Here is an 18,624-nt window from a genome sequence, read left to right as displayed (position 1 = left end):
AAAATAATTGTCTTAGCCAAAGGTTGAGAAAACTGTAATATAATTATGAGTGATGACAGTGATTAAGTTTTCTTAATCCTGAGAGGCCCAATAAATATCTACGTGTAATTATATTTAACTGAAAAATAACGGGCATATCATTCACCATATATGTATTTACTTACAAAAGGGATGTATTGCTTTATTAAGAAGAATCAGCCCACGTTTCGACTATAACCACGTGCCAGAAAACAGTTATAAATGCAACTTTCTAGTGCACGACTTTGGCTTGTATCCAATCTATTTAAGTTGAATGTGCATTCTGGAAGAAAGTTATACATTTTGATTTAAAGCTTTCGTGACTGCAGGGATTCATATTCTTGGTTCTTTCGGTAAAGTCACGTATAAGGGAAACAATAATATAATAAAAATATGAAACAATAAAATAAAATTCTCACGACGTTTCGACTCCAACACAAGCAATCATCATCAGGTGTGAAAACCACAGCAAGAAAATTTTCTTGCTGTGGTTTTTTAAAATTATTTTATTGTTTCCCTTCTTCGTGACTTTACAGAAAGAACCAATCATATGAAAGTGATAAATGTTTGTGGGTGGTATAGTATGATTCCACTTTACTAAAATGCCATTTGAAATTCGTGGTGTATTGATAAAATCTTTGTTAATATAAAAGAGAGCAAAGCATATATATAAAGACAAAATGCCTCTGGTTAAATACAAATGGCTTATAGCTCGTGTTGGTGGGGTAGACCCTGAATTTCACTTCCGCATGATGCTATCCGTCTCACCCCTGATTAGCATGGTTTGCTACGTACGGTGCGAAAGAAGTTCGACATACATTCATACAAAATTTCAATGTGCAGAAGTATCTTGCCATGTTGGGAAACACTGTCAAAAGATAAAGTTTGTGTAATTGTATTTAATAATTTAAACGTATGGAGTAAAGTTATGGCACGGATGTCGGTATGTTTACACGAAGGCTAGAATATTATTTGTGCAGGTGAAAAATCAGAGGAACGATGAGGTAAGGGGCATACAAATATATAAAGTGTACATATACACTAACAGTATTCGGCAAAGCGCTTGCGTTTTTCAATGCGTGCAGTAACAACTTGTATAGTGGCACAATAAACCATGGAACATCTCAAAATGTTTTTTTTACTTGATATTTATCTATTATAATGACGGAGCAAGTTATAAAGAGTTTGGTAATTCATTAAGTCCAGCACATTGTGGTGGTGATAAAAGTTAAGTTTGCAGGGTTTTCAAACTGTTCTGGATTTGAAGCTTTCGTGACTGCAAGGGTCCATACTCTTTGGTTCTATTCGGTAAAGTCACGTAGGTAAAAATAACAAAAAATCACGACGTTTCGGCGTTGGAGTAAAGACAGCAGTCCAGTCCCTTCACCTGATGAAGGCCACTTGTGTTGTGGCCGAAACGTCGTGATTTTTTGTTATTTTATTTGCAAACTGTGCCTAATCACAGAACATATTTATCCTGCACCACGTGTTATCTTCGGAAATGTAGAGTTGATAACGATGAAATGTCAACATCTTTATTTATGCATAATAGAGGTTTTTGGGTTAGATCGCGTAAATATATAAATGTGTCGTTAAAACCCGCCACCACCCGACACAGCCAACTAGTAAGGTTTGTCACGTAAACAGAACATGCCAATTCGTCACTAGTACATATACTTACGCGATCTAACACAAAAACCTCTTGTGGATGATATTGGTCGCGAAAGCCTACGTGTTAAACAAATCTTTATTCATGGTCAACAAATAGAGGATGGAGACATGCAGACTGGCTTTCCAGATCCCATGGTGTAATTTTGAAGTTTGATGAGCTAATATGTTTTTGCAATGCTACAAAAAACATGAAATTGATCATTACAAGTAACACTGTACCGATGCGTAGAAAGATGAAAGTGTTAATCGTTGTGTATTACCTGCTACCTTATAAGCTTAGTATTCAACGATCATTGTGAACAAATACTGAAAATTTTGATTTAAAGCTTTCGTGACTGCAGTAATTCATATTCTTAGCTCTTTCGGTAAAGTCACGTTGAAGGGAAACAATAAAATAATAAAATATATAAAACAATACAAATTCTCACGACGTTTCGACCATAACACCCTTCAACGTGACTTTACCGAAAGAGCTAAGAATATGAAATACTGAAAAGTCCACAAATAAGTAGACGGAAAGAGGACCACACGGATTCGAGAAAATACGCAGCTTAATGCCACCGTGGTATGTATACCTCTGTACCCTTGATATTATTTGCGTTGATTCACCATGGTGTTCTCATCCATATGCTAGAAGGGGTAATGCACGGTGGTCAAGAATACAGTACAGTAATAAGAGCGTTGCGGCCAAGGAATGGAACACATGGGTGGACGAATACAAAAGGAGATGGAGTGATAATATTAATTAGTGTGTGGGTGCTAGGTAGATTATTACTGTGCAGGATTATGAGAGGTGGCGGTGGCTTGGGGGAGACCTTCATTCAGCAGTAGGTTGACCATGGCTGATGAGAATTATGTTGACCAAATATAGTGTCAGTCAGCGAGTGAGACATATCTACGACGCGGTGTTCGCATGAGAACTGGTGGAGCAGGTAAGCTTGCCGAAACCGGTCCTGGTAACTGTAAAATGAGTCATAATTTAGCCTTTTGACAGACATGAGACTCGCCTCATAAGCAAACCTGCCTATATATACCAACATAAAGCGGGAACTAATGTACACTAAATATACATTACTGGCAGGAAGTAATAAAGATGACCCAGGAAAATTAGGAGCTTTTGTTTCACATTGCTGGCAACAGAAACGCAGAGTGAAAAACAGTTACGTTCCCTTCCTCTCAGTTCTCACAAAATAACTGTCAAGCGGAAGTGCTGCTCGTACGCAAACCCTCCTGCGTCATTTCCCAGATTAGGCTTAGTTCAAGGGGCTCCAAAGATGCACTCACTGTGAGCAGAAACAGGTTCTACTCGTTTTCTATGGCAGGTATAGCTGACATAATAAATGCAAAAACTTTGTATATACAATGCGTAGGCCTTTTTCCCCAATTGTAATTTTGACCAAATCATGGAAGGGCAATTATCAACACCAGGGGGTGTCAACATACGGCCCCTTAAGCCCCTTCATCCGGTCCGCTACATTTTTTTGTACGATTTATTTATATATAATATATCTTTAAAATTAAATATTCTGCCTAAATTCATCTTGAATTTAAACCGGATATTGAAACGGGGCATTTGGTGCGCCCTGCTGCAAAAAAACCCCACAATTTTTCTGCGCTTTTCGATGCCCTCGCTGGACATCCACCCCCACCCCTTCCTCTCCCGCCCGCCGCCCCCACCCGGTTCACCCACTGCAATGTCCGCACACAGAGCCCCGTCCTCCCCACGGCCACTTTATCTGGGCGATAGACATCCGCGTAAGTCCACCGCCCCCCACCACCACCTCTGTGTGACCCGAGAAATCCGTGGAAGTTCCTCGCGCTCATTCTATTCACGCAACCCCCGACCGATACGACTATCCTGATCACACCAGCGGCAAATCCTCCCGTTTCAATTTATGGTTCAAATTCCAAATTAGAATCCATGGGAAAAGCTAAAAATTTTTTTAAGTGTGATATGAGTCGTATAGCCTAATTGTGTTATTAAATAAAGGGAACGTCGAGATGGAATGTAGAGTTGTTTAAGACAAGTGGAGGAATTAATATTTCATTGTGGAGGTTAATGGAAAGCCAACAGCCCAGTCACTTGTTCTGAACTTATATGCAGTGGTCCAAACAAAGGTGTCAGGCATCAGGAAGAAAACGGCTGCAGCAGTGAGTGGTTAAATTATTTTGACATTACGTGGGTTGTTGACGTGAATTTAGCGACCGGTTTCATACTGCCGATGTTCGGTAAATTAATACCGTCTTATCGTGCTTTAAATTTGTATAGGTCCAACTGTGTGGCCCGCGTGAGGTGCATTTGAATCCAAACCGGCCTGCTGTCCGATTGAGTTTGACATCCCCTGATCAAAACCCATCGCGCTATCTCCACGAGTGGTGCTGCACTCTCTGTTAGTCTCCTAACAAATTGACTTCTGAAGACTTTTGAGGTGTCTCATCGTGCAACTGTAACCTCAATTTACAAGCAAATAAGCCAATGCTGTTGTTGCCTCGTTTCCTACCGCCATGGCATTAAGCCCAGCCACACATTCAATGCGATGCATCTTTTATGGCAAGGTGGAGCAGTGTGCTTCGCTATGAACCTTGCATCCCGAGTTTGATTCTCGGCCACGGGCGAGTGATATCTGAACTGGTCCTGCTCCGCTCCACCCCCTCTCCTGCCCCCTCACCAACCAGTTAACTCGTACGGTGAATAATAATCAAGAACTACTCCCATGACCAACGTGGTGTGGGAAGGCCTTCATCTGGCAGTGGATCAACAAAGGCGTGCAAATGATATATTTTATCAAAATCTTGTGTAGTAGTAGTAATGCATGTCTGCAAAAATGATTGTTGGCTCTGCAAATTGAGAAAGCCGATCGTTTGCACTGTTATTTTGTGGTTTACGTTTTTGTTATGCATGCATGCCTGCAAATTCCATGTGCAATGGTATCAAGTCTGTCACACTGGTGCATGTTATAAAATTGTTGTCATATTAACGTACATACGCTTTTGACCTAAAAAAGAATCGTCAGAGTGGTTACTTTAAAATAAAAAAAAAATTGAGGCGATCTTACACACCTCCAGAAAAATCCAAGTTTTGCGAATTTAAAACAAAACAGAATAAAGCATTCTTTTCTAGCACGGACAATGACCTCCGCAAGCCGGCGCCATCACTTGCCACCCACAGCCGCCGCACTGTCGCCTTCGCAGATAACAAATGAGGAGATAACACTGTGACTGAGCGCCGTTCACCGAAGAGTACCGAAATGCACCAGTTCACACTGCTGCGCCTGCGGAATGCTCTGCGTGTCGACAATGCGTTTGGGCCGCACCGTGCGCCCCTCGAGGGGCTCCGACAGCCCCCTGGCACGGCACCGGGGGGCCCTGCTTGATGTGGCCCAGCCCAAGTTGCCGGCGCAGTCATGCCGAGCCGTGTTTATTTGCCGCAAGCTCATTAACAGCACTAATGTTGAGAGCTGCCCCTTTTAAGTAAGAGGGTGATATATGACTCAGAGCAGGTGGCGGTGCATTTGCCCAGGATACCGGTGCACAAAGGCCTCACACTGACGCTGAGTGGGTGCTGTGCCACGAGCTACTCGTCGGCTGCTGTAACCAGTTGGGACAAATTTCGATTTAAAGCTTTCGTGACTGCAAGGATTCATCTTCTTTGGTTCTTTCGGTAAAGTCACGTAGAATGAGAATAGTAAAATAAAATAAGACAATAAAATTCTCACGACGTTTCGGCCAAGTTCTCTTTGGGTGTTGCTCTGGGTGTTTGCATTTGGGAATAGCTGTAGCCGTAGTTCAAATGTGCAGCGTTTACAGGGGATTGTTTATGGATTAATTGTTCCGCACAATCATTTATGCTGGTGTAGCTGCTTACTCAGCGGGAAGATGTGATTAGCCTATGTACTGTACCTGCATTATTTGTATGCACAGTGCATATGACACACCTGCGTATGAGGTGCAACAAGAAAATTGTTCAATTTTTGAGAGAGGGCTTGGGGCACTTGCATTTGCCATGATGACAGTATGCGCTATGCGCTGTTAATTGTGAATAATGCGGCACTATATATGCATTGGTAACTTTGCTGGGGTATATTAAAGGTTAAAGGTGGGCAGGAATCATTCATGTTTAGGTAACACTGTGGCTATAGAGGAATCATCACAATGATGCAGAACATTGTCGAAGTTCAACATTGCATGTCAAGTAGTTGCTAAAGACTTATGTGTTATTTGTAATAGTAGGTACTGTAATTGTGTTCTGGTGTCTTGACTCTCATGTGCAATTTGAATACCTTTCACGTGTAGTGTAATACGCATGATGGTCATGAAAATTATATTTTTATCTTGATAGTATGATATTTGTGGTAAGTAAAATGGCCTATTTTCTCAACAAGAAATCCAACCCGGCTGGAAGATTATGATACAGGTGTTATACAATATAGGTATAATGTGGACTTTAAGGTAATTGGTGGATGGTAAAAAAAAACCGAGTGGAGTGAAGGTGCAGTGGTTCGCACACTGCACTGCAAACCCAGTGGCCTGGATTTCATTTCCAGCCACGGCTAACATGAATGGCGAGTCAGATATGAACCATTTCTTCACCCCATTCCTCCACCATTTTGCCAACATGAATTTACCAGAATGATGAAGAATGGTTAAACAACCACCAAGGCTGATATGGCAATTGGAGGCCTTCAGCGGTGGATGGTCCTGTAAATTATTTTTCCTTTTTAGAAAATATCCCCTTCCGAACATAAAAAACCTCAACCATTAAATTTTCACGTCAAATCCTTCATCCCACATAAGTTGAAAAAGCAAGTACCACTTTATGGAAATTACAGTAGTTGCATTATGAAGTGATGCCACTGCAACCAATTATGGATTTTCACAACTGGCTCAGAACTGTAAGCAAGAGACAAGTATTAACCACCTGTCCATTGTTTTTGGGAAACTAATTAGACTTTTCTCAGGCAATAAAGTAATAATGCATAAATTAAAAAAAACTTTATATCGCGACCCATGGATAACACATTTTTACGAAGATTTGCATGTGCAGAGTTGTTGTTACAGAGCTTGCAATCTGAAGACGCTTACAATTTGCGCACGTGGGTGGGAGCAGGGGCTTCTGTGCTGAGCTGCGTGTCGGGAATCGTGTTCATGAATGAGTTGGGGGGACATTCCTTCCGGGTGACTTTGCAAGTGGGAAAATAAATAGACTCCCAGGTCACGCTATTGACGCAAGTTTGTGCTCAAGGCAAGATTCTCTGGTCAAAACATTGCAACCCGGCAACACTCAAGGCAGACATTTCCAAAATAAAAATTTGTAGAGATTTTGAGTGAGTGCTTGTGTTGAAACACAGCATCGTCATAATTACATTGAATTACATTATAGAAAGGCTTAATGGTTCATTTATGAGCAACTTAGTCGGGATAGATGTTGCTCACAACCGTTACTGCAATTGGAAAGTGACTGAGTAATGCTAATGGGTTATAGAATTAGCGTAGTTAAATGTGTTAACTTGAGGTCTTAATAATGCTTTCAATTGTGCAAACGAGTAAATGTTATCTGATGTGCTTCTACTGCCTGCATAGCAACGGACAGAGCGAGACTTGACAGCCGCAGCCTGAATGCAATGGGGCCTGATGCAATACAATGGCAAGAAGCATTTACAGAATAAATGTGCTTGATGATGCAAAGTGCTTCACGGCATATGTTTCAGTGGTTCCCAAGCATCGTGTGGATTAGCTCATTAATATCATACACACGCCAGGCATATAACGTGCAACAGCCAAGCCACATTGTGCTTAGAGTTGTACTTGTTATGTTTTTACTTGCCAAGAAACGTTTGGAACTGATCAGCAGTTTAAAGGCGAGAAACCTAGCGTTCAGCACTGAAATGTTATAATTTAAAACCATATACGTGTTTTTTACAAGGTAACTGTGGTCAGTGGTTATATCCTAAAGTGGGGAAACAATGTTGTTTTTTTGTATTTTTTTGCCCAAGGCGCAGCTTCGGATAACATATCCAAGGCTAAAGGAAAGAGCCCTCAACATCCACAGTATTGACAATGTAGAGCTGGAAAACCAGCTTAGGCAAGGGCAGTAATGTAAATTTACTTAATTCTTCGAAAGAAAAAAAATAACAACGTGGGCAGTGCTGTGTCACTCAACACTACCATTTTTAAAATATATGAATAGTATATTATTTATTTAAGTTTTTTAAAAAGACGTACAGTCTGTTCTATAATGCAGTAGCTGAGTTCCTGAAGAACACCGCGTTATGGAAAAACCGCGTTATAATAAATAATATACATATAGGGTAAAGCAGACTTCGCGATAACGCATGAGATGCATATGCAGGCTGAACAAAGACTGAGGCGCGTGGGAAGAATCCAGCAGCATCCCGCCTTGTATGATAGTACGCCGAGGCAGTTGTACAACCGCTTATTCCTAGTCGCGCGACATCGTTTTGTTCACTCAATCGTGTTATATCCAATTTGCATCTGCGTTATAAAAAAGGTGTTCTCTAATACATTTATCGCGTTATATCCAATTCACGTTACACGCGTTATAGGGGAACAGACTGGGTTGCATGATCATTGCAAATTCAGTTTAACAGTACTTTGTCATAATGGAAGGTAATGCGAAATGTTTTAGTAATCCTGGTCAACTCTATTTCATTAAGTGAGGAATATTGGCTCATGCAAACAATACTTGAAATTAATTTAAAAACTATTTTGGGGTAACGCTTTTAACACTGTCATAAGCATTTCAAAGCACAGTATATAAGTAATCTGCATCATGTAGCTTGCACCATTTTTTGTAATAATTGCAATAACACTGATAGTTAATATTATTTAGTTATTTCAATGTTGCTTGGTTTAATATAATAAAATGCAACTTACAAGCTAACACATGTACATATGTTTACTGTGACCGCATTTTGCATTTATGCTAAAGGTCACACGTTCTTATCTCTGTTTTTCAGGCCACCCAGAGATCTTGACTCAAAGGCGTGTATAACTATTGATGACAAGGTACGCACCAACCCTTGCCGACAGCGCCCTACATACAACACAGCTTGAGTTTCCACCAAATATTTATTACCGTCACATCTACAAAAACAGCCAAACCCTGGATATTGCATGCTACTACCACCGTCAAACAATGTCCTTTTATCAATATAGGCACATTTTTGTAATTTAATGAAAGGACATTGGCTTTTTATGTGTAAACTAGAAAGCAGTAAAACATGTGTATATGTTACACGTGTTATTGCTGGAATTCCAATAAATCAAACGTCCTTAGAGATTCACATTCACACAATCGTACACAGCAGTACCTGTAAATACCTGGGCAGTTATATTTCTTGAAGTATCAATAACATCCTGTGCAGTGATTTCACTGAGCCTCATGAAAGTGTTTGTGCCATGTCCTCCCTCCCCCACCGCTGCCTCCCTGTCTCAGCAGCGATAGCAGAGCCAGTAGGCATAGCAATGTTATTGCAAAAAATGTTGGATTCCATTCAACCCCAACTTCCCCGTCCAGGAAACCTGCGTTTCCAGTCCGAGCTTAAACATTTGTACGTGGAGTGGGTTTTTTTTTGGATGGCACAGCTGTTGACGCATTGATTGTGCGTTTTCGCGTGGCTGGAGAGCACTAGTGGACTGCTGTTTTGTGTTGTGGCTTGCAAATTTGCAGGTGGGGCATGTGCGTGAATGTTTTTTGTAATGTTTTTGCAACGGCCTTTAATTTAAGTCCAAATTGTTCAAGTCAACGGTTTTATATGCCCGCTTTCACCACTTCATAATTTATATTTGTCTAAGCACTTTTGTTTGTTTTCTTTTTTACCATGCAATGGCAATGTGATAGTTGTTAACATGAAGTGTTATTGTTGGTAACTTTAGCCGATGGGGAGCTATACACCACCGATGGTCGTGTGATCATATATGTTGGGTGTGTATTACATTGGTGCAGGGTTATTAGCCGTGTGCATTCACAACACATTCGGTTTGTATATATTTTGTACTTAATGTGTGGTACTCATAGTATTGAAAGGCAATATATTTTAATTGGTCCCATATGCCTTTCTGGGGCATGAAAACATAAAAGAATTCTGCAAACAAAAAAAAGCCCCAAGTCTATTACCAGGCACATGCATGGAAGAGGCAGTGCTTACAGGTCTCTGTTTTTTATACCAGTTTTAAAGCCACGGCTTATGTATCCTATTTCAGCACTTGCGTGCAATGCATGCACGCACTCGTAACTTGTACGCAACACAAACACTACTCGCCTCTATGTACTGAACACCGGCTGTAATTGCAGCACCAACCAACCCCACCTCACCAAGCTCTCTAGACCACCACCCTCTGTCACCCGACTCCCAGCCTCCCCTTTTCTCTCCTCACCCGATTCCTGCCTTCTCCGGCTCATTTTCTAAACGGTCAATTCAGCCGTAGTCCCCATTTTTGTTTTCACGCAAAAATTCCAACCTTTCAACGTTCATCATTGGCACTGGTGATTTTGGGGCGGCACACACTCAGCATAAACAGTGTTGAGGTTAGAGGTCTGGTGGAACGGCAAATGGACCAGGTTGTAATTGAGCTCGAGTTTATTTTTTCAGTCATTTGTTTTAACCCTCAGGTATTTTAAAAGAGAAAGTGTGAAATGGACCAGCCCAGTGCCCATGTGTGCAGTGTTATCGGCTCTGCAAGCATGGGTGTTTCCTGGCAAGTGCCATTGCAAGCCAAACTTAGAAAAACTGCCTGGATATCTTGCAAAGCTAACATTTGTTTTAAGGGCTGTACTTGGAGCTTGATTGGTGGGAGTTAAGGAAGAGGGTGGGAGTTGGGGGAGTGATGCCTGTGTGGCAAGCCAGTGGTGGGGGAGAACTAAATATAAACCATGTTTTCCACAAGTCACAACACATGCAGCATTACTCAGCTTTATCCAATGCCTCTGAGTAACTCTTTGCAAATGTCAAGCCTTCCAGATTAAATTCGTGGCTTTCCTGAAAATTATCTCAACTTATTTTTTCTGGTAAATGCACACTTTGAGTATTGAGTAATATTGAGGAATCCTAATACGTACCGTGCACATTATATAAGTTTTATGTGCACATGTTTGAAGTGATTAACTTCACAAATATAAATGCACCAACACCAAAAGTGTCCCTGTATAATCAAAATAATTAATACACGTTTCTGCACAAATACAAATTGTTACACATAGTGCAAGAGTGGTATATTGTAATTGTGACCATTATGCAAACATTCAACCACGTGGATGCAGGATAAGCTCTGGTTCCAACTGCTGGAAAATGATAGTGATCTTTAGATACCTACTACAATGTGTCATACATTGGTAGGAATGGTGGCACAGAGGTTAACACGATGTGTGATGACATGACAACCTGAGTTCAATTCCCAGTCAGTGGCGAGTGATATTAGAACCGGACTTGCAACCCCCCTCTGCCCACCACCTCCCCCCTTCACCAACCCGCACTGACCAGCATGGTGAAGTATGGTCAAATCCCCACAACTGACACAGCTAAGGGGGGAGGCCTTCATCCAGGAGTCGACTGACAACGTGTGATATTACTGCATCATAAATCACCCATTACTAAAGAAATCCTCCACTCGTTGTAGAAAATATTTTACACATGCAGTATAACATTGCAGATCATGAATTTTCACCATTGTGTACAGTTGAGAGCAAACTTAAAACAAGGATATGGCACACACCCAGGAGACAATGGCTTCCTCGTTGTGCGTGCACTTTTGCAGTTGCAACTAGAATCCTTAAGACATGTTCAAGCAGGTATGCGTGTATGCACACATGCGTGCACATGCATAGCACGTGTGTATAGGTGTGGACGAAGCACCCGGGCTGTTCAACACAAGCCTCTGTGTGCTGTTTATTTGCCATGTGGCCACAAGGACAGCATCGCACAACAGATGTGCTTAAATTATATGCAACGGGGACCTGCATTATCTTATGCAGGTAATTGGTATACTGATGTATAATAATTTACCACGCTTTGTCAATTTACTGATTGATGAAGGCCTCCACAAAGCGTACGTGTAGGTCTTGGGGGTTGCCTAACCATACTTCACCATGCTGATCAGTGCGGTTTTGTGAAGGTGGGGGGAGGGGCCGGTTCAGATATATCTCTCGCCAACTGATGTTAACAGCCGCGGTCGGGAATCCAACAGGAGTCGCCTTGTTTATAGGGCAATGATCATAGTACCACTGCTCCTCTCCCTTACACTGGTGAATGCACAAGGATAACCTTTTTATTTTTACAGGTATTACCAAAATACAAAAAGCTAAATGTAAACGTTCACACATTGCAATGAAGCCAAATCTAGATGTTGCACCAATGGAAAGGGATAGCACATTGCTGACACTAGAACGTCAATTATTGAGCACGGCTAATGCACAGTGCCAAAACATACTTTCACGCATTGGAACGATGACCTGAAACCAGTTGTATTGTAATTGCTTATTGCTAAGACGATCCATTATCCTCATGCTAACATGTTCGCTGTGAAAGTGAAACATAACTTCCACGGAGCGTTGTCCCTGTGCTAGCTTAAAAAAAGATCCTAACTCTGCGTGCAACGGTCCTGATCACGATAATTTGTGTCTTTAAACCCAGAGGGCATAATAAACTCTCTGGTGCCTGCAATTGCACAGAGTCTTGAAATAACATTCAGCTACGCATTTTCTGCTTGTCCAAATGAAACATGTACGCGTTTAGCTATGAATGCGAGTGCTACAAGTGAGGGAATTCGGCATGTAGTACAAGTTCACCCAGATAAACTACACCGGGGCATAGGCAAAACGTCGCCGATTAAAATATCACCGTTCGGCGTCGGTGATGATGTGTGCACCTGTCAGGCGACATTTCACGGCGACCTTCCAAAGAGAATGTGGCGCCTCCTGTCTCTCCCTGCGTGTGCGACGAGCGCTTTATCATCGACGCGTATCGTGTGGATGCAAAATAGTGAGGTTTGATCTTTGATGGTGGTGTACTGGCTATTGAAAGCTCTTCTTAGATGTCAGCGGCTTGCGTCGATGTGATCAGCGGCTTGCCTCGTCGCGATGATCAGCGGCTTGCTTGAAGAGGATGTTTTAAAGTGTTTAAATCACAATATTCATAGATCCAAGGGTGGACACACTGAATGAACTTCAAACATTTGAATCTTTATCGTCAAAGAGCGTACGTACGCTTGAGATGAAAGTAACGTGTATATTTTTTTTATAGGCCATTGAATGATCATGACACCATTTGATTAAGAGCAGAATATGGACGAAATAATTCTAACTATAAAATATTACCGCTTGCATTTGAGTTTCTTCATATGTTTAATGGCTGGAAGTCTTGCTTTATCAACGAACCCACCCACGTCTCTGTTCCACGGTGCCAGTGTTCCTGGTTTAGACTTTGCTTTACTGAGACCGCCCACCACCAGCATAGAGGTCCAATGTCTACCAGCGTTGTCCATTTTGTGTTGCGTGTGTTGTGATGGAACACGTACAAAGTCAAAGTGCTCCAATGCTTAAAACGTGTCTGCTGGTGGTTCTGAACCAACAGTGGAAATACCACATTAACAGGTCAATTCAAAAAGACAAGATCATTTATTATATGCCGACTCAACCGTTGATAAGGATTTGAACTCGTGACCTACCGATTGTTGGCAGGCATCTTTACTGCAACCATTTGAGTTGTAGGTGAGTGTTAGGGATGTAATAATCCTAGTAGTTTTATTTGTCACGATTCAGGGTCATAATTCCATTCTAGAATAAGTTGCTTCTCACCACCTTACCATTTAAAAAAAAATATATTCCTGTTTTCTTCATACATCCGTTGAGTTTTTGTAATTAATTAACACGTGCTCAATACAATGCATGTATCGTGTCAGAGTGGATTTAAAATCGATTAATCGATGCATGGCTGTGTGACTCATTAGTGCTGATGCTTAGCACCGACTGCGCACCTCCGATTAGCACGGTTGGCTACGTATGGTGCGATAGAAGTTCAACACACGTTCATGCAGCTGTACATTTCCTCTGTTCCCCTTTACTATTTTGAACCCCGTAGAACTTTGAGGTGAAAGCCGATGACCTGGAATCGATATGCGAGCTGGGCCGCGGCGCGTATGGCGTGGTCGAGAGGGTGCGACACACGCCCAGTGGCACCATCATGGCCGTCAAGGTGAGGCCACCATCGCTCGTCTCTCCGTTGACTGTTATTTGCAGTGCATCTTCTGCTGTGGCTTCATTCACAGTTAAAAGCCCAGTGTGTAAGACTTCACAATAATCATCATCATACATTATTCTTTTGCTCTCGTTATTTCTGCATTCATCTTTTTTTTTATTTGCTATGTAGCGGGTTTTGTTTTTCTATTGTCTGCGTAAGGGACTGGCTAATTAATGTGCAGTGTTGTGGGATGCAATTGCATGAATGACGCTATCTAAAATGGCATTATTATCCACTGCTGGATTGAAGACTCCCCAAGCCGGTCTCCCCATCTCTCACGGTCACGTGATGAAGCAATCCATCGAGTACCCGCACACGAGCTGATTTCGTTGCTCCACCACCACAATGGTCGAACTTTTGGCGGTGCTCCTTCCATTGGGTACCAGTCGTCATCTTGGCACCCGGCCATCATCCCTTCCAGTGACGTATCGTGCCCGAGCCCACTTTTTTGTAATGGCCAATGTTATCTCTAACTTGCACGCGTTGCAATCTGTCTCAGTGTAATCCCAACCATGTACTTCTCCATGTTTCTCTGCACACTTTTCTGCTTTAGTTCCATTTTCCTCGTCAATGTCCATGTGTTCACACTTCTTGAGTATCATGGTCCGAATCGGATGGCTTCTACTTTGGCCAAATATAAAAAGGGCATTCATTTATATGAAATGATACATGAGGAATGTTGAATGTAGCAACACATGCTTACTGATGCTGCAGAATATGCTTATCTAGTTGCATATGCCCATAGGCATATCCAGTGTGAAAGATGCATAATTTCCTCTACTGTTACTACAACATAGGTGTTTGAGGTTGTGCTGTATAACTCACTTGGCACAGTAGGGGGCACAGCTGGTGCATCTGCCAGTAATCTCAGTCAGTCAACACATGGCACCTGGGTCTGTCCTGTGACCTGTCAGCGAGCCTTTGACATTTCATGTGGCCTCAAAGTGCACCTGGCCTGGCACAGGCGCTATGGTGACATCACCGCCACTTCGTGGTGAATGGCGCGTGTTATTGTTGTTGCTGTATAACTCTCCGATTACTATTCGAGATGAGCCGCGTGTTTTTGGGCATGGTTGTCATTTCACTCTACGTGCTGGGAGTTTCTTTAGGAACTGCATTTTTGAAGATTTCGAATTTCCTGAAGTTTCAGTCCCTGAAGAAACTCCCATCACATGCAGCGAAACATTGGACACCATGCCGAATAACGCACGACACTACCTGAAAACACAACAGAGAGTGATAAATGACGAGTGTTATAATATGTACTAGTCTCACGTTCATCACTTCCTGTACAGATAAAGGCAGATGTGTTTCATGTAATTGAGTGCAATTGCCCAAATATCTTTTTTTAGCGGATCCGAGCTACAGTAAACAGCCAGGAGCAGAAGAGGCTTCTGATGGACCTGGACATCTCGATGCGCACTGTCGACTGTCCTTACACGGTCACCTTTTACGGAGCCCTCTTCCGTGAGGTGAGCTACAAAGCCCTTAGAAACGCTGAGCTGCTTTGCATCTTATGTTGGTGTATTAGCCAAGAGCCTCTGACCAAGTCACCCGGGATGCACCCGTTCTCCTCAGATGTCGAAAGATAAGCAGAGTTGAGCCTGGATAGTGCTTGACTGGGTGACAACCATGCGCAAAACAAACAACAGGTGGTAGTATAGGTGTTGTGCTCAGTAGAGGGCAGTGCAGAAAAATCCATTGTTCTGCATCCCCCCCAATCCCACCTTCAACCCGCACTGACCAGCATGATGAAATATGGTCAACTATCCCTCATGGTCTGCAAGGTTTGTGGTTTCCTTTGTCTAACAGTGGATTGATGAACACTGGCTGTGCGTGTACATTCGTCGAAAACGATGTCTGGACACAGTTGTATCTCCTTGCTGCTAGTTTGCTCCGGATCTTAATAAGACGTCTGCCATGAGTGGGTAGGCCTTAATTTAATGTTTTTCCCCAAAGAAAATCCAAAATTGTTTAAGAAGATAATTTGCACCGTCTCTTGGTCATTTAAAATATGAACCATTGGTATCTGAACGGCGTGTAACAATGTACCGATTCAGCAGTCAAATTTCATGCTTGGGGACATTGCATCAAATTATGCATCTGTGCATCTGTAGAGGTGTTACGGGAGGGTGACACGCGGTTGTATAACGGTGGTCACAACCACGTCCGCTACGGCCACCACCCTGGGGGGCTGTGGGGGACGCTGTGACCCCTCCCAGCCCCACCCCTCAGAGAGGGACAGTATAAAAGGTGGGACCCGGAGAGCTGAGGGGCAGTTCGACTCAAGCAAGATGAAGAGGCAGTGAAGAAAGAAGATCGACTAGCTAGACCCTGGAACTTCCTTTGACCCGCTGTCCTTTTGAGGGCCGGGCAAATCAAGCCAGGGGGTGCGACACCAGAGCCCCGAGGCCCGATGTCCTTCTGAGGGCCGGACTCGTGTGGCTGGTGATCGGGACCTGCGCTGAAGCTGGGCCAGGTCAGATAGCCTCCTGAGAGAGGACCAGGATAGAGGGAACCAGGGAGCTAGCGTGGGCTAAGGCTCGGGAAACGTCCCCTCTGTAGAGTACGGGTGAAGAGGCCGTGACCTCTTCAAGTATCAAATTCGCCACTGTAATTGAAGCGTCTGTAATAAATACGTGTTGCCTCAAGTGAACGGTCTCCGACGTCAATAAGGCCACTACACATCTATTATGATTTATGGAAATGTTATTCCAGTTGTATGATCGTGGTACGGTGCATTTATGGTAATGGATCGAACAAAACTGTACCAAAGAGATAGAAAGAATGATAATGAATATGAACCAGATAGTAAAAATGAGATTGAAAAAGTTTATCGAGTACAATCGTGATGCGAACTCGAATGATGGCGATTGATGGAAGCACATGGAGGGTGAATAGTTATCTGCCTAGAACCTGGGTTTGCCTCCACACATTTCCCCATCGCCTATTTTCCCTATTGTAATTGCAAATCGATTCCTACAATTAAATGGCCATATCGTTTCAGTCAAGTTTAGCATCTGTTTGTGGTTCTTGCATACGGCATCCATTAGGCAGTCATTAAAAAGCCTCCAGTGATATTTTTCCCACCACTCTACCTGATCACACGAAAGCTTTGTGCTGGATGCTGAGAAAAAAAAACATGTTGTTCACACTGCAAAGCTGAATATTTTAACACCACTTTGTCTCAAAATTAAAAAAACTGTAAAAATACAGTATCTCTTATCACTGTTTTTGCATCTCCATGACTGTAAAACTTTACGTTCCATATAAAAGATGTAAGTAGGCACCAGCTGCACAAAATGAAATGTGGGAATTTTGCAGTTTGTTAAGTGACGACACGAATGATTATACCTCTAGATGTGGATGAACGCCGAGTACGGCATTTATTTTAGAAATTTAAGAGATCGATTCGTTGTGTTTTTTTTTTGCATGCCCTTGCCAGGGCGATGTGTGGATATGCATGGAACTGATGGACACGTCCCTGGACAAGTTCTACAAGAAGGTCATCGAGAAGGGCCTCACCATCCCTGAGGACATCCTCGGAAAGATTTCCGTCGCTGTAAGCACATCCCGGCATCTCTTCACATCGTAGCGGAGCCTAGTGGCCTTATGATACAGTTTTTAAAAAGTCTGAACTACTGTGTTGGTATTTTTTACGTAAAGGTCCATGTTTATTATTGCAGACGTAATGATGTTTATTGCATTTCTATAAAATTACACTGTTTCTTTGTTACTCTATCAAAATCAAACATTATTTGGCAATGATGCGTTATTGTGATCCATATACAGATACCCTCTCTAAAATAACAGGTCGACATTGCAGCAAAAACAACATTTCAATTCAAAGCCACTACATGTATCCCACCCAATCTCAATAGGCGTATTGTATCTTATAACACTCTCGTGATACACTTTGTCCAACATAGCTTTCACAACTTAATTCGCCTGTTGAGAAATAAGGGGGCAATTCGACATCAGTGGGGTGTCTATAAACGGATCACCTTGTATTGTCTGCCATACTAAAAAGGGTTAACATAGACTGGTGCGCCCTCTCCTGAGGAGAATGTGATTTATAACCAAGAGTTATTTTGTATTATTTTCAAGCACTCTTTAAAATATAACTGAACACGACCACAACACACGGAAAGTGGATGTATTAATTTCGTTGCACAGATTTGATCGTGTTGATGTCTAAAATCTAATATCAGCGACCTTTTTCAGATTGTGAAAGCTTTGGAACATTTGCACAGTAAACTATCTGTGATTCACAGAGGTAAGGAGGATACAGACGTGCACCATAACACACTTTATAGCTCTCCTTTTAGCTCAATCCAAAGTCCATTGGGAGGTATTAAAAGTTTCCAAACGTTGGTTTAGGTTCCTGCAAAAGTGCAAACCTGCAATGTCTTGTATATGCCACTGCTGGCTGAAGGGCCTTGATTAGAGGGAGCTCTAGAGATCCCCTTTAGGTGGTATTTGGCCTACTCTTCCACATTAGCATTAGACAGTCATCATGGAAGAAATGGGAGTAACCAAACTTGACCCCACTCCATGCAACCTGCTAAGTTGGTGTACAATCTTGTAGATAAAATATTTTTCGATTTAAAGCTTTAGTGACTGCAGGGATTCATCTTCTTGGTTCTTTCGGTAAAGTCACGTAGAAGGGAAATAATAAAAT

General features: G+C 42.3%; 1 protein-coding gene across 2 annotated transcripts in view; it reads left to right on the top strand.

The window, feature by feature from the left end:
* LOC116954104 (dual specificity mitogen-activated protein kinase kinase 6-like) overlaps window positions 1-18,624 on the top strand; it is a 65,629-nt gene that overhangs the window by 31,349 nt on the left and 15,656 nt on the right. For both annotated transcript variants that reach the window (XM_032974554.2, XM_032974545.2), the window contains exons 3-7: window positions 8,667-8,715; window positions 13,785-13,898; window positions 15,296-15,415; window positions 17,389-17,505; window positions 18,168-18,219. In XM_032974554.2, coding sequence (XP_032830445.1) covers window positions 8,667-8,715; window positions 13,785-13,898; window positions 15,296-15,415; window positions 17,389-17,505; window positions 18,168-18,219 — 452 coding nt within the window. The remainder of the gene's footprint in view (window positions 1-8,666; window positions 8,716-13,784; window positions 13,899-15,295; window positions 15,416-17,388; window positions 17,506-18,167; window positions 18,220-18,624) is intronic.

This window comes from Petromyzon marinus, chromosome 3, assembly GCF_048934315.1.
Source record: "Petromyzon marinus isolate PM22_M1 ecotype Great Lakes invasive population chromosome 3, UKy_Petmar_22M1.pri1.0, whole genome shotgun sequence".
Lineage (NCBI taxonomy): Eukaryota > Metazoa > Chordata > Hyperoartia > Petromyzontiformes > Petromyzontidae > Petromyzon > Petromyzon marinus.
The sequence above is the reverse complement of the archived record's forward strand: the minus strand, read 5'-3'. Positions and strand labels throughout refer to the sequence as shown.